The sequence below is a fragment of the Prunus mume genome, linkage group LG2, assembly GCF_029339155.1.
Source record: "Prunus mume cultivar Tortuosa linkage group LG2, ASM2933915v1, whole genome shotgun sequence".
Taxonomy (NCBI): domain Eukaryota; kingdom Viridiplantae; phylum Streptophyta; class Magnoliopsida; order Rosales; family Rosaceae; genus Prunus; species Prunus mume.
In genome coordinates this window covers 22907938-22924373 of record NC_142699.1, presented here as the reverse complement: position 1 = coordinate 22924373, position 16436 = coordinate 22907938, and the positions used below count along the sequence as shown (strand labels likewise).

General features: G+C 37.4%; 2 protein-coding genes across 2 annotated transcripts; one reads left to right on the top strand and one right to left on the bottom strand.

The window, feature by feature from the left end:
* Positions 1 to 8299: 8299 nt before the first annotated feature.
* Positions 8300 to 9996, top strand: LOC103339999 (B3 domain-containing transcription factor VRN1-like). The gene is made up of 5 exons (XM_089044461.1): positions 8300 to 8366; positions 8481 to 8569; positions 8749 to 9184; positions 9349 to 9560; positions 9721 to 9996. Exons 1-5 carry the CDS (start codon positions 8300 to 8302, stop codon positions 9994 to 9996), a joined length of 1080 nt encoding a protein of 359 aa, XP_088900587.1.
* A 3980-nt stretch (positions 9997 to 13976) lies between these two features.
* On the bottom strand, positions 13977 to 16436 carry LOC103330917 (uncharacterized). The gene has a single exon (XM_089046959.1). The coding sequence runs from the start codon at positions 16434 to 16436 to the stop codon at positions 13977 to 13979; it is 2460 nt and encodes an 819-aa protein (XP_088903085.1).

Sequence of the window (16436 nt, the reverse complement as noted above, 5' to 3'; positions counted from 1 at the left end):
CTCCACCCGAAATGCCAAATATCATGTTATTTTATTATATTTTTAAAAGCCAATGGGGATGATATGTTGCATAAAAATAAATGATAGTAGGGTGTGATAACCATGGCGATCTGATTGATAAGAAGACGGTGCAACAAAGAAGACTAGAGAGAGTAGGGATGGCAACATGTCGGGTAAAGGCCGGGTATGACAATACCATCCTCGTCCCCGCTCTCTATCGCTGCCTCCGTCCCCAAACCCATCCTCATTTAATATGTTTCTGTTCGCTGCGCAAATCTCAAGGCCGGTGCTCCGGGCCGAGGGGATGTGCGTTAACACGTGACGCGTCCTTTTTGGATGCGGTGTGGTTGTGCACGGGCGTGCAAAGACGGTCTACCGTGCGTCGAGATGGTGATGAGGTTTGGGTTGAAGATGGCTTAAATGATGCGCCTGTTTCGAGTTTGACTCTTGATCAAACGATTATGGCCGAGAGAGGAACCGATCTCGGCGATGCAGTTCACGGCACGAGCTACAAGACCGTTTAATGGAGGGACAATCGAGGCTGAAAAGATCTGCGTGGTGGAGCCTGATCGGGCCAAGTGGGTAGTCAAATCGGCATTTGGGATTGTGAAGTATGGTGGTGTGACCCCCATGGATCCGGGTAAATCTCGGCCACGCCTGATCGTGGGTTCTGCCCCTTTGGCCGTGGGAATGCATTTAATGCCCTGGTCTAGTGGTTGGTGATCTGACCTCAAGTTGTAAGCATACTTATGAGGATGTTTGTGCCTAACCACTCTTATCTTTATTACCAAATCCTAACTTCAGTCACTTCCCCTCTCCCCTCGTGCATTAAATGCTTCTTGCGACTACTGGGCTTGCTGCGATAGTCAGAGGCATTACTTCATTAAATGGGGCATGAGACCCTAAGGCCACGTGGCGATTTGACCGCAGTATCTTCGGCCATGTTTTTTACGGCCCTCGGCTTTGGCCTATAATACCGCAATCGCGAGGCCGAGAAGACTTTGCCTTCGCAGCTTTTCTTTTATTTTCAGGAAGGTGAAATGCCTAACGAAACGTGGCCGTTTCAGTTCATGAGTAGGTGCTAGGGCCGAGAGGAGGTCCTTCGGTCGATTTACGACCGTGATTTATTAGGCACAAACAGTTTGGGAATCCCGTCCACTGTGCCCGTTGGGGGATTATCCCTATACCCGCCTCGAATCCCCAATTTTTTTTACATAAAAAATATTTATCATACATTTTAACATTAAGTTTCATATTAAATTATCATTCAACACATCCAAATTAACTATAAAATTCAACTCAACTATTCAAAATCACATCAATATGAAATTCCAAAGAAGATTAGGAAGAATTATAAAAGGGAGGTTAATTTAGGGTTAAACATAAATATTATAATTATATATATATTTATTTATTTATTTATTTATTTAAATATAAACATATATATTTTTGGGTCTGGTTTGGGGATGGGGGCGCCAATACCATCTCCTCCCCATACCTCGTTGGGGATTTTTCAAGTTCGGGGATCCTCATACCCAATATCCATTTGGCCTCGAAATCTCCTCCCATTAAGTTCGGGCACCTGATGGGGACTCGCCCAGCGGGGATTTTTGTCATCCTTAAGAGAGAGAATTGGAAGTTTCTATATATATTCTCTAAATCTGAATTGTACAGAGTGAATATTACAAAGGAGACTATAGCTTTTATACTTAGCTATGCTCACAATGACTAGCCGACTCTAAAACCAATCATGTGCTTAACTATCTAATTAGTTACAGACTTAATCATTAAGTAATCTAGTTAGCAGCTTTTGTTGGCGAGTCTTTACTTAGTTAGGATTTTGGTTACTTATCCATTTATTTAGTCCTATTGTAATTTACATTTATTTCCTAGTTTTTTTAGGGTTGTACTTCCTTATAAATACCTCCATATTGGAGAAGAATAAAATATCTGAGTATAACTGAATATTTGCATATTTGCCTACTTTGTTTGACTTGGTATTAGAGTCAGATTCTTATGACGATATTGCCTATTTCTTGGCTCCGACGACCCATTCTCTTTAGGGGAGAGGGGCTTGTACATAGGGTTTCTGTGTTCTGCTATGTGCCTTATTTTATAGGGTTTGCTCTTGTGTTTCTATTGCAAACTTTGCTTTGGTTTGTCAGTTGTTTCACTCCTGATTGACAGAAAGACCTTCTCTACAATTGGTTCGTCTCAAGTATGATATTCTATGACTCACTTGTCAAGTTGAGCATGTGAAATATCTTTGACCTAACTTGAGGAGAAGTGTTGGTGAGACCTTACTTAGTTAGGAATTTGGTTACTTACCCATTTATTTAGTCCTACAGTGATTTACATTTATGTCTTATTTTATTTAGGATTGTACTTCCTTATAAATACCTCAATATTGGAGAAGAATAAAATATCTTAGCATAACTGAATACTTTGCCCTACTTTGTTTGACTGCTTTAACTATAGTCAACAGCTCAAAGATGCCAATACTAGACATCTGAGATCATCCCCCCTCAATCTTAGCTAGGGGAGGAACACAACCTGAGATTAGAACTGTGACACACGGAGATTAGACTGTGTAAGCCCTTGGTTAACATATCAGCCACCTGTTCATCAGAAGGAATATATTGAATCCTCAAATCTTTACATTGAACCCTCTCACGAATGAAATTAAAGTCAATGTCTAAGTGTTTAATGCGAGAGTGGAACATTGGATTAGCACTGAGAGCTAAGGCTGAAAGATTATCATTATGCAATAATGAAGTTTCAGGGATTGACTGAGCACGTTAAGGTAGTTTTGAGATCTCGTAACTCCGAAAAAGGCAAGCCAAACCTAAGTATCAAATAATGCAACGGCCTCTAGAATGATACTTTTTTGCCCTTCCTATTCTCATAATCTCCTTGCATGCAGTTGGGCAATTCTTCCACTGCTAGTGCATGCAGTCGATCCTTCCAATCATGCATGGGAAACCTCAAACCTTGGCTTTTTGCATAAGTCTTTGGAAGTCCCTAGACGTAGGCTTGCGGAGATAGTCCCTCATGTACAGAGTTTCGATTGTATCACAAAATTTAACTAAGCACTCTAGAATAGTGGATTTCCCCATTCTAGCAATCGCATCCACCTGGTCTGCAAATGTGCCATACGTAAGCATCCGTAAGGAAGTTGTAATTTTTTGCTCTAGAAGAAGACCCGAAACCCCAACAACATCGCACTTTTGAACTAAGTATAAGTCATAATTGCAAACATCATGTATGATTTTACTGAACAAATGGGGCTGCATTCTATATTACCCTTAAAAACCAAAATTAGAGTACAATGAATTTGGGATAAAGTAATCTTCCAAGAGCTACTTACCTTGAGAGTGTCTACGCCCGTTTGGGCTATGGCCGGATTGTGAACCACTGTGGTGTTCGCTTGATTGATCGAGCATACCCACTACTAAAATAACTTGATTGTTATGTGCTTCCCACTTCTTTTCTTCTTCAGCACGTTTGCACATTTTTTCTTCATTTTCTCACTCGGCCCTCTCCAACAACCTCTTCGTATTAGACATTGAGAGCAGAATGTGTTTTGTAAAATCTGAGAAATGAAAGAATAAAGAGGATAAGGATGATTGGTATGAGTTGAGGATGTGGTTTTATAATAGGATTTAGAAGAAAAAGATGACACGTGGCAACCAAAATATACTAGTAGCAACCGAAAATCATATCTGAAATCTAAGATGTGAATAAATATGGATACGTGTCCGAAAATCTTAACCGAATATTTTATTCGAAATATGAGATGTGAATTCTATAATAAATATAAACACATGACAATTGAAAATCTTATCAAAATACAATAACAAAAAATTAATTTCATGTGAATAATGATTGTCTTTTTCCATGGAAATGGGTGGAAAAAAAAAAAAAAAAAAACCATTGCCATGATGGGCACTATTCATATGAATAGTAACAACCCTTGCTTCCCCTTACCATATGCCATGGAAATGCTCTTAGGAAACCCAGCAAAATTTGGGGGCACTTTGGGGTTCGTGCTTTTTTCCGTTAGCATCATCGGAATGACTGTGTTATGCTGTGCGCTCGCCATTGTCAGTTACAATGTCTTCTCCACGCTCGTTATTTGAGTGGCCTTGCTAATGATATGAGTTTTATACTTTCTCAACTTGCAATATGATGTTAACCATATTAACTGGATTGTGGTCTTCCCCACGACCACATATATCCTATTTGTTGCTGTGGTGGCATGGCTTGGATTCAGAGTAGCTTGGGACAAGCTCATGCTTATAGTGAAGAAAAGGGTTGCCTTGATCTGGATGCACTTTAAAAAGTTGCTCAAGTATTTGATAAGTGTTTTTATCCAGCTGGTCTGTATAGTGGCATTCCTGTATTTTCAGTTGTGCTTTTCCACAAACTGAAAAGTTCTTGATTTCTAGTTATTATCGAATGATTGATGCATATGGAAATGCGGGACTATTTACTTCAAATTTTTTTACTTCCTCTCACTCGAAAGCTTGAATTTCTTTTTCCATTTTTTCTATATCATGATCTTAGCTATTTTCTATATTATCAATTAAGTCATAAATGAATGAACATGCAGATGTTTCATTGTCCTTTTAGCCAAGTTTGATCCTCGATATTGGGTCTGTACCAGGAAGTTGGGAGGCTGTGTTGAAGCTTTCGTGTAAAACAATCTTGATGTTCAACCAGATTAGAAAAAACGAACAAAATGGCATAGTTCTGACCAATGTTTTAAATCACTAAGGCATAAGCCGAGGTGTTTTGCCTCTCATGAGACGAGGCGTAAGCTTTTTATGCCTTTCAAGGTGTAATAAAAAAAATATATTATGGAAAAAATATAATATAGTCAAATCCAAGAATTCCAAGCCTTTCAAATGATCCAAAATACATCTAATTCCATAAAATTTACATAGAAACCTAACCAAACATCATCATATCCAAATCCAAATCCAAACAAATCCACATACAAATCAAAATCTGATACGAACAAGCATGATGATGATCTTATACATCATCCTCATCACTAAGAATAACATCATTCAAGCTATCATTTTCATCACTTTCATTAGCGTGATATTCATTCAAGAAATCAAGCAGGGAATCCAAGGAATGAGCGATGTCCATAAAATTCATATCATCTTCTTCATCAACAAGAATCCTTTTTCCTACAGCCTTGGTTTTTCAACCTATGCATTAAAAAATGGGACGTGTTGTTAATAAAAAAAAAACATGTGATCCTTCTTGATAAACTAAATCTAACTTTTCAAACTTACTTGAGCTCTGTTCTGTAAGCATCATCGAAATGATTGTGTTATCCTACACGCTCGCCATTGTTAGTTACAATGTCTCCTACACCCTCGTTATTCGGTTGGCCTGACTAATTATATGAGTTTTATACTTTCTCAACCTGCAATATGATGTTAACCATATTTATTGGATTGTGGTCTTCCCTACAGCCACATAAATACTATTTGTTGTTGATAACTTTCAACTTATTAATATCTTCCAGCATCAAGTCAATGCAATTAGCTGCACATGAAGTCCATTACAATTTCTTTCTCTTTTCTATAAGTCTCTTTTCGATATTCTTATAATTTGAGGCAGTATCTATGATGACTTGAACCACATTATCCTCCCCAACTTCTTTCACAACATCATCCAAGTACTTTAGTATCAAATCTTCATTCTTTATAATGTCGGATGTATCAATTGATTTCAAAAACTAAGTACCATGAGGGCTATTCACTAAAACGTTTATTAGAACCTTAATTTTTCCATCTATCCAACCATCGGACATAATGGGGCACCCATACTCCTTCCAAGCTTTTTGGTGTTCAATCATCAAGCATTTCACATCTTCTAATAAAATTGGAGAATGAATTGATAATTGATATTGATTCAATGTACTAGGGGTGGGCATCAAAACCGGAATACCGAAACCATCCCAAAAACGTGCCAATTTTGTGTCGTCCCGTTTGGTGGTAACGTGTAAAAAGGATGATACCGTGTCATCTCGATACTGTTTGGCACAACATCGGTTCCACATTTGTGATGCCGGTTGGTGTCATACCGTACCGAACAGTACATTATTTTTATTAATCCTAATTTAATTTTAGTTCCAACCCTACTCTCACATATATTTTGTCAACTCTTTCTCTTTGTTTCTCTGCGTACGTCCTTTCCTTTCCTCTGTCAAATTCTTCTCATTTCTCATCTTCTCCTTTCTCAATCACAATTTGAAGCCATAATTCCCAAATCCTCCACCATCAATCGATTTCATATTCTTCTCATCCTCCTCCTCCTCCCTCTCTCTCTCTCGCTCGCCCCAACCCAAAGTCTCTCTGAGTTTTTGTGTTGAAAAATTAGGGGGTTGTTGAAGATCGTATTGTTGGTTTGGTTGTAGACTTCTTCAAACCCGTTTTCCCTCTGCTACCAATTTCAATACGATCTCAGATTCTCAGGTATTCATTTGGCTTGCAATTTTTTGGTTTCAAATTTGAGAAATTGTTTTGATTTTAGTCCCCAACGTCATTGATTTGCTGGTATTATTCTTGAGCATTTATACTGATGATTTTGGTGTTATATAGTTGTTTGCTTCAAAGGAACTTAAGGATTTCATAGGAAAATGAGGTGTGGATCATGAAAAGGTACAACACATCCTTGTTTTTCCTTTTTCATTTTTTATATATGCCTTGAGTTCCCTAATTTTGCATCATATAAACTATTATAATACGAACTGTTGTCATCCACAAGTTTGTTAAGGCCATGTGTTTTTGTCCATGGACTAAATATTAAGTCTGCAATAGTTAGTTTCGATAGCACAAGATTTTTGTATTGAAATTTTGTCTAATTACCTAAATACTAAGTTTGCAACAGCTGAGTCTACAATAGTTGACCACCATTGAAATTCTGTCTAATTTTTGTATTGAAGAACCCTTGCTTTCTTGTGTAAGGCTGCAACTCTTAATTATTTTCCATCACTATCTCAAGTTTTATTTGAAGCCATTTGATCATTGGTGAGTTTTGCTTTGAGACTATAGAATCTTATGTAACTTGATTCGTGAGTGTGTTTGCTATTTGATCTAATGCTCAATTTGATTTCGAGAGTTTCCTATACTTGTAAATTGCTAATCATCTTCTGCTGCTTTGGAAAACTTACATGCTTGTCTTATAGTTGGACACCTTACAACCTGCAACATGCTACGAAATTGTCTTTACATGTTCTAGAAAATTGTTTGTGTTTGCATGAATCTAAAACTGCTATTTGATGCAGCTTTGCAGGTATATTTTTCTTCAATCTGCAGCTCCAACCTAGCCCAAAGCCCCAATTGGGAATTTGGAATGGTAAGAGGCCTCGAAACTTGTTTTTTTTATTATTATTACTTTTGCTAAGCTTGTAACTAGGAATCTATTAATAATATCCATATGATAGTTCTATTCTACTCATGCAGTCCGGATTAGGCTTGACATGTCTTGAACTTGAACTCTTGATTGATTGTTTGTTTTGTTTGTATTAGGCTTGATTTGTTGTAAAAGATTATATAATATTTGATTTCCATCTCACCCATTTGGATTAGGCTTGACATGTCTTGAACTTGAACTCTTGAATGATTGTGTTGTTTTGTTTGTATTAGGCTTGTTTTGTTGTAAAAGCCTATATGATATTTGATTTCCATTTCACTCAAATTTGTATTAGGCTTGATTTGTTGTAAAAGCCTATATGAGATTTGATTTCCATTTCACTTAAACTTTGTATGAGATTTCCATTTCTTGGTTGGTCTTGAATCAAGACTCTTGAATCTTGATTGAGGGTTTTGTTGCATTACACTTCATTTATGAAATTTTGCATATTTTTTACGGTATCAACATTGATACCAAATCATACTGATCCCGTTTGGGTCTGGTTTGGTTTGAACGTGTTTTCAAAAACTCTTATCCCGTGTCATCCCATCCTGATTCCCCTATTCGGGATTGGCACTAGGATGACCTTCATCCTGTGTCATCTCATACCATGCCCAGCCCTAATTAATATCGAATAAGTACTCATCAACGAACCAACAACAAGTGAGCCAGCCAAAATAGTAAGATAATTACTTAAAAAATGTGAAATTAATATTCACTATATATATGAAATCAATAATTTGAAAAGGGCTTAGGCAAAAAGAGCAAAATTGGGAATTTAATACGAAGAATTTGGTTGATTTTGTGGCCCATTTAAACAAACTCAAATCTTAGTTGGTGAGGTTCTTTAAGAGGGTAGAGTTAAATGAGGTTGTTGGGGGTGGATAGGCTCCAAATTGAAAATGGATATTCAAAACTATTATCTGCTGGGGGTAGTTGCCATTATTACTTTACTGTCATATTACTCAAGTAAAATACAGCTTTTTCCAAATCTTTGAAACTCCACACCACAGAAGTTCAGCTATATATGGTTTCTTTACCCTAAGAAATTGATGACTGGCCAACAATTTCCCCAACCACTCCCCATTTTTTTAAGATCATTCTAGAGGGCAACACTTCCAGAGAGGCAAAACTTGTAAGCACCTTTCTCTTTCTCGCATTATCTTTATATTTCTAGTCATACATGTGTGAAAAATGCTTGTTATGCTATGAGACATCTGAGATGATTCATTTTTTATCCACACAAAAAAAAAAAATTCAAATGATTTTTTTCATGTTTTGATCAGTTACTTGACACAAATCTCTATGGTGTAGAGCATTCCAAAGGTATTTGTGATGAAACATGGGGATAATCTATCAAATCCAGTGTCACTTGAGCTTCCAAGTGGAAGTAGTTTAGCATGGAAAGTAGACCTCAGAAGATTGGATGGTCAGGTGTGGTTCGACAAGGGTTGGGCAGACTTCTCTGAGTTTTACTCCCTAGAGAAAAGTTACTGGCTAGTTTTTGGATATCAAGGGAATTCCAAATTCCGTGTTTGCATATTTGATAGAACTTGCACAGAGATTGACTATCCTTTGAGAAAGCAGGAGATGGGAGAAACTGATGATAAAGACGATGATTTTCATGAAGATTCTAGTGATGATTCTATCGAAGAACAATCAGACGATTCAACCTACCCAAGAAAAATGAGGAAGAAATCCTCATTGCCTTGTTCTAGGCCTCAGAAGAGAAGCAAGACAAGTTTAAAAGGTAAAGCAGAATTACACCAAGAACTTACACAACTTTATAAACTGATGTTTCAGAAGTCTAAATCAGAAATGAAACTAATAGATTACATGTTCTTGATAATTAGCATGTGGTGTTTTCTGACATTATGTTCTTATTTACAATAACCTGTTGTATTCTTTTAACAGGGAAAGATGATTATCCTGCTAAATTAGGGAGTGGAAGCATATCAAGCGCTAGAAGATTCGAAAAACGAACACCTAAGTTTCTTGGGAGGATCCGTCCATTGCCTAAAAGTGGAAAAGCTATAGCTCTTCAGAGAGCTAATGCTTACAAATCTCAACACCCTCTTTCTATCATTGTTGCCATGAAGCCCTCTTATATCACAGGGTTCTTGCTGGTAAGCTTTCTATAAACAATCATGCTTGCTCTTTGGGCCATAACAAATTTTGTTTACTTATATGTTAGTGGAACAATCATTAGCGTTCTCTCTCTTTAAAGATTTTCTTATTGTTTTCTTATTTCTTTCCATAATTTTTATTATTATTCTTTTCCAGTGATTGCCATTCGAGTTTCACAAGCTATATCCTATTAAGAATTCTTGTGAGGTTATACTTCGAGTTTTGGATCGGAGAACTTGGGTTAATTTGAAATATGGAAGAGGAAGAGATCTATTCCTGTCTGGTGGTTGGATGGATTTTGTGCGTGAAAATAATTTGAAAGTTAATGATATGTGTGTTTTTGAGTTGATTGACAACAGTGTTAAGCCTTCATTTGATATTGTCATTTTTCCCGCCATAGAAGCTTCAAATTGCCCCAATGACAGAGAACAATGAACATGTGTGAATTTATTTTTTTGCAGAATATGCAAGTACTAAAGCTACTACCACCAGTACAACTAGAGATTGATTCAAAGGGAAAGGGACATGCCATTTAAGATTTCCATTTCTTGCTTTGAAGTTTGTACTTAATTTGGCTGCATGTGTTTTCTAAAAGCCTATGTGAGATTTCCAATTCTTGCTTTGTAATTTGACATGTCTTGAACTTGAACTTTTGATTGATTGTTTATTTTGTTTGTATTAGGCTTGATTTGTTGTAAAAGCCTATATGAGATTTGATTTCCATTTCACTTGAACTTTGTATGAGATTTCCATTTCTTGGTTGGTCTTGAATCAAAACTCTTGAATCTTTATTGAGGGTTTTGTTGTATTACATTTGATTTATGAAATTTTGTAGATTTTTTATGGTATCAACATTGATACCAAATCATACCGATCCCGTGTCATCCCATCCCAATTTCCCTATTCGGGATTGACATCGGATGACCTCCATCCCATGTCATCTCATATCGTGTCCAGCCCTACAATGTACAGATACATATGTATATATGGCTACAGCAAAGTGCTATTTCTAGGAAATAAGTTACTGGTATGCTAGAGAGTGAATATTTTGAAGTCTCAACTTGCCACTTAAGAATTTTAGATGATCTCGTCCCAACGTTTTCGTGAACATGTCGACAAGCTGTAGATGTGAGCGGACATGAGAAGTAGAGACGATTCCTGCTTGTAGCTTATCCCTTACGATGTGGTAGTCTCTCTATATGTTTAGTATGCTCATGGATTCCAAGAAACAAGATAACCACCAAGAAATATACAATAGTCTGTGGTTGACCTTCTCGTTATAGGGCAACCTGCGTGGTTAGAATCATAGTAAGCTGTTAAGGCAAGGTTGTTAGCAGCTGGAAAGAACAAACCTTGACTAGGTGTGCCTTTGATAAACCTCAAGACCCGAAATGCCGCATCTAAGTTTGGTTTCTTGGGTTGTTGCATAAACTGGCTTAATATCTTAATAAGATACACGATGTCTGGCTGAATAACTGTGAGGTAGATTAATCTCCCTACTAATCATTGATAACGGGTTGGATCATCGAGTGGAACACCATCTGTAGGAGTAAGCTTCAGATGTTGTTCCATGAGAAAAGAGTCTGGCAGTCCACCCAGTAGACCTGCATCTTGTAAAATATCTAAGGCATACTTCCGTTTACACATAAAAATCTCTTATTTTGGTTGAGAGAATTCAATCCCCAAAAAATATTTTAGATCACCAAGGCCTTTGATGTAGAAGCATCGAAGCAAGAATGATTTGAGGCTGTTTATTTCATCCAAATTGTTGCTAGTAACAAGTATGACATCAACATATATAAGAACGGTAGTTAGAGAATTACCATTAACTCGGGTAAACAGTGAATAATCTGCCTTGGATTGTTGGAAACCAATTGCATGATTGGCTGTGGAAAACTTAGAAAACCAGTTGCGGGAGGCCTGTTTTAGACCATATAAGGACTTGTTAAGCCAACATACAAGATTCTCCCCCTGTCGGCGAAGACTAGGAAAAGGGTCCATGTACACGACTTCAGATAAGTCACCATGAAGGAATGCATTATTGACGTCAAGTTGGTGGATGAACCAATTACGAGTAATAGCCACGATGAGAAGGCAACGAAGAGTGGTGAGCTTGGCGGTGGGAGAAAAGGTTTCTTGATAATCGATGCCTTTAATCTAAGCATAGCCTTTGGAAACAAGGCGGGCTTTGTAGCAGTTAATCGTGTCATCAGGTTTGTATTTAATCTTGTAAACCCATTTACAACCAATAGGTTTGTAGCCATAAGGTAAGGGCATGAGAGTCCAAGTATTTTGTTTTTCCAAAGCATCTAGTTTAACTTGCATAATGTCTCATAAGTAAGGATCTTTGATAGCTTAGATATAGGAAGTTGGCTTAGTTGTGCCTGAAATGTTAACTAGAAAATCTCTATGAAAAGGAGAAAAATGAGAAAGAGATTATTAAAAAAAAAGAAAAAAAAAAGAGATAAGGGGTGATGAGTACCTGAAGGAGAAGGATGTTAGATGGGATGAAGAGCGTGGGGAGACAACAGTATTGGAGAGGTGATAATACTGATGCCAAGATAGAGGATGTTTTGATCTGGCAGACTATCGGGTAGGAACAAGTGCATGCGAAAAGGACGGTGTAGGGATATTAGGCATATAAGGTGACTCAAGCCCGACAGAAAAGGCAAGCCCATGAAGGGTGACCAGAGAAGATGGCCCATATGCGAGTGAGTGAACGCGTTGGGGAGGAAGGTGACGAAAGCGTAAGATCGAATAAGGAGGACTCGTGTGGGTTAGGTGTGTCAGTTCGGGTATGGGGTTCAAATGAAGGCAGTGAATTGGATTGTGGGCTAATGCAAAATGGATATGTGTGAGATGGGTCCACTAGTAAAGGGAGGATTGGACGTATTAAAGGTAGTGGATTTTTTTAGCGTAGGAAAAAATGGTTTCATGAAAGGTGGCATCCTAACTAACAAGAAAGTGATGTGAGTCAAGGTCGTACAACTTGTAACTTTTTTTACCTTTATGGTAACCAAGAAAGATGCAACGATGAGCACGAAAATCAAATTTATTATGACGGTGAACAACAATAGCATAGCAAAGGCAACCAAAGAAGATAAGAGAAAGTAGGTGGTTTGTTGTGGAGCATTACGAAAGGGGATTTTTGGTTTAGTAATGGGGTAGGTAATCTATTAATAAGATAGACTGCTGTCAAATTAGATTGGAAGCACAGAACATGTACGACATTGAGAATATGGCGATGCTTGCGTTCAACGACATCATTTTCTTGTGATGTGTACACGCATGAACGTTGAAACTCAACCTCATTATTAAGAAAAAAAATATTTCATGGAAAGAAATTCAAACCCATTATCAGTGCACATGATTTTAATGTTAACAATGAATTGAGTGTGGACAAAAAGAAAGAAGGATTTGAGCAGAGATTGGGTGTCATATTTGCGACTCATGAGAAAAACCCAAGTGCACCTAGTAAAATCATCTACAATAGTGAGAAAATAATGCACACTGTAATGTGGTGAAATCCGGTAGGGTCCCCAAATATCACAATGAAATAAAGAAAAAGGTGCATTAGTGGAAATATTACTTAAGGAAAAATAAGTTCGGGAAAAAGAATTATACAACAACGGAAAGATTTTGTGAGTAGAAGATATTAGATTGAGACGAAAAGAAGGCACATGAAGAACATTGTCAAGAGTAATGTTTTTATTAAAGAGAATAGTGCTGATGGAATCAATGGGTATCGATGAACCTGTAGGCAAATTAACACATGACATACGAAAGGAATTAGAGTGAACAAAAAGGGAGGAATCAGATGAAATATGGTCTATGGCACCACTATCAAGTATCCAAAAGTGAGACAAAATTGCATTAATATAAGGCAATTGGGCAGACCTGTAGTGTTGGCAAAAGCATTGATATTTTGGAATGTGGGTTTAGATAAGTGTACCATTGTTGCTACCAATTGTTTGCATTGATCTACAAAAAGCCCACCCAAATTTTTTTTCAAATTTTGAGTGGACAGATCCACATGAGAACTGGCTGTGTGGGTCTATTCAATTTAGGCCACAGCTGCTGGTGAGCCCGCTTGGACTTGATAAGCATATGAATATGAAGCGCGCCACTTGTTGTGGCTTCCATTGCGCGATGCACTCCCTGTGTTAACATGCCCAGACGAGTTGGAACCACCACAATAAAGTTTATGTCCAGGAGGATAGCCATGAAGCTTGTGACAATGATCAACTGTGTGATGATCCTTATTGTAATAGGCAGCGGCGGATCCAGGAATTTTTCAGCAGAGGTGCAATTTTCAAAAGCTAAGAGCTCCCAAAAAAAAAAAACTAAACATCCTTATAATTTAAACAATACTAATGTTATTCATAATACATTAAAAAAATATCATTACAATTACCCTACAATTGTTGCCGACGAGATTTCATATCTTGAAAACGTCGCATTATATTTATATTACTAATACAAGAAAAAACATCTTTCTCAATGTAAACAACCAAGCTATCACTCAACCATCGATTCCCTATTTTGTTACGCAATGGTGTTTTCACAATATTCATAGCTGAAAAAGCTCTCTCAACTGAAGCTGTTGCAACGGGTAAAACTAAAGCCAATGTAAGAAGTAAATATACATAGTTGTATATTCTACTCCTTCCTGTATTCACCAATTTTTCTGCCAGATCAGTAATTCCTATCAATGATGAAAACACAGTGCTGCTCTGCATATCAACAATATAAAGCCCAAGTTGATCTTCAAGCTTCATGAGGTCTCGGTCATTAAATTCTTGAGGGTAAAATTGAGCAAAACGAAGTATTTTTTGTTTGTCAAAAGCTGCAAAATTATAAGCCGGACTCAAACATGCCATACAAAGAAGCAATTCAGTATTTACCTCAGTGAAGCGATTATTCAATTCCACTAGTTGCTTATCAATGATAGTAAGAAATAGATCCACACGATAATAATGGCGGTTTGTGATTTTCTGAGCTTTTCGACGTGATCTCCCTTGTGGTACAAATAAATCATCCATGTTAGGAACATCAATATCATTGTTGCCACAAAATATTGATACTTTGCCAAGCAGATCATCAAAGTCATCATCCCTCATAGATTGTAGCTTTTGCTTACATCTTTGGACCAACATCATTGCATTCACAATATCTTGATCTTTCTTTTGTAATGCCTTTGACAAATCATTTGTGATTCCCAATATAAATCTCATCAAATATAGGTGAAACACAAAGTCAAAAGTTTGTATTTCTTTCAATAACCTATTTGCTTCACCTAAATTATCTTGGTTGACATCATCAACAATCCATTCAAGCACCTTCACCACGGGGTGAAACATAGTATTAATACTCAGTAAAGTATCATAATGTGAGTTCCAACGTGTATCACAAGGACGTTTGAGAGTAGTCTCTTGATTTAACCCTTGCCCTGTTTCAAGATCATTAATTTCAAGAGCTTTCATAATATCTTTTTGTTGTTGCTCTCTAAGTGCATCACGACGCTTACACGATGCTCCAATAATGTTAACAACACTACTAGCCGTTGTGAAGAAAGTAGCAATATTTTCATTACCCTTTGCCACGGCTACAAGAGCTAGTTGTAGTTGATGTGCAAAACAATGGACATAATATGCTTGAGGATATTCTCTCAAAATCTGTGTTTTAAGACCATTGAGCTCACCTCTCATATTACTAGCACCATCATACCCCTGTCCTCGTAGCCTGGACATGCTCAAATTTGTTGAAGAAATCAACTGCTCAATTGCCTCTTTCAATTTGCTACTAGTCGTATCAGAGACATATTGGACACCCACAAACCTTTCAATAACTTGCCCTTTTTTGTTCACATAACGCAACACCACCGCCATTTGCTCTCTTATTGAAACATCACGTGATTCATCTACCAATATAGAAAAGAATGCATCGTCTATATCCCTAATAATTGCATCAATGGTTTCAACAGCACAAGAATTGACAAGTTCTTTTTGAATGTTAGGAGCAATATACTTGAGATTCCCTGGAGCATTCTCAAACACAACGGCACGAACTTTCTCATCATGATCGGCAAGAAATTGCAAAAGCTCCACATAATTACCTTTATTGCTAGATGTTTCACTTTCATCATGGCCACGAAAAGGAAGACCTTGTCGTAATAAATATCTAGTGCAATCAAGTGCGGCAGTTAATAGAATGCGATAATTAACACGAGCTTGGTCTGTCTGCTTGATCACAATGGTTTCAATGTGTTGCTTCTGATTCATTAAATCTGTACAATGTTGTGTAGCTTTATTGTGAAGGCTTCCAACTTGTCCAACATGGTCCCTAAAATTCTCAGGTCCCTTCCTCCAATTTTTAAACCCTTTCTCAGTGAAGACATCGCTTCCAGTCTTTCCTTGTTTATCAAAGTCGCATTTAAAAAGATAACAATGAAGACAAAATGCAGCATCTTTCTCTTTACTATACTCTAACCAAACAAATGAATCAAACCATTTCACAAGAAAACGTCGATTACTCTCCCCCATAAGTGTTTGAGGCATATCGTTTTGGCTTTTAGGCTGACAAGGACCCCTTTGCAGATAAGCTCTTCGGATTTGTTCTCGAAAATTGGGATTATAATAAGTCATTGGAGGTCTAAGGCCAGGGTCTGCAGGAAGATTAGCTAATATTTCATCCAACTCAGTAGGCGGATTATTTGAAGGTTGATTTGAACTAGCCGGATTATTTGAAGGAGGGTTGGAACTAGCCGGATTATTTGAAGGAGGATTGGAACTAGACAGATGATTCGAAGGAGGATTTGAGCTACCCAGATTATTTGAAGGAAGATTTAAACTCTTTCTCTGAAAGTACCGTTCCAT

Bases quoted from the DNA above. Each gene is read 5' to 3' on its own strand.
- LOC103339999 (XM_089044461.1), top strand. From the start codon at position 8,300: ATGAGGTTGTTGGGGGTGGATAGGCTCCAAATTGAAAATGGATATTCA. The intron at 8,367-8,480 runs GTAGTTGCCATT...CTTTACCCTAAG, and splicing joins AAAACTATTATCTGCTGGGG to AAATTGATGACTGGCCAACA. The intron at 9,561-9,720 runs GTAAGCTTTCTA...CTTTTCCAGTGA, and splicing joins ATATCACAGGGTTCTTGCTG to TTGCCATTCGAGTTTCACAA.
- LOC103330917 (XM_089046959.1), bottom strand. From the start codon at position 16,436: ATGGAACGGTACTTTCAGAGAAAGAGTTTAAATCTTCCTTCAAATAAT.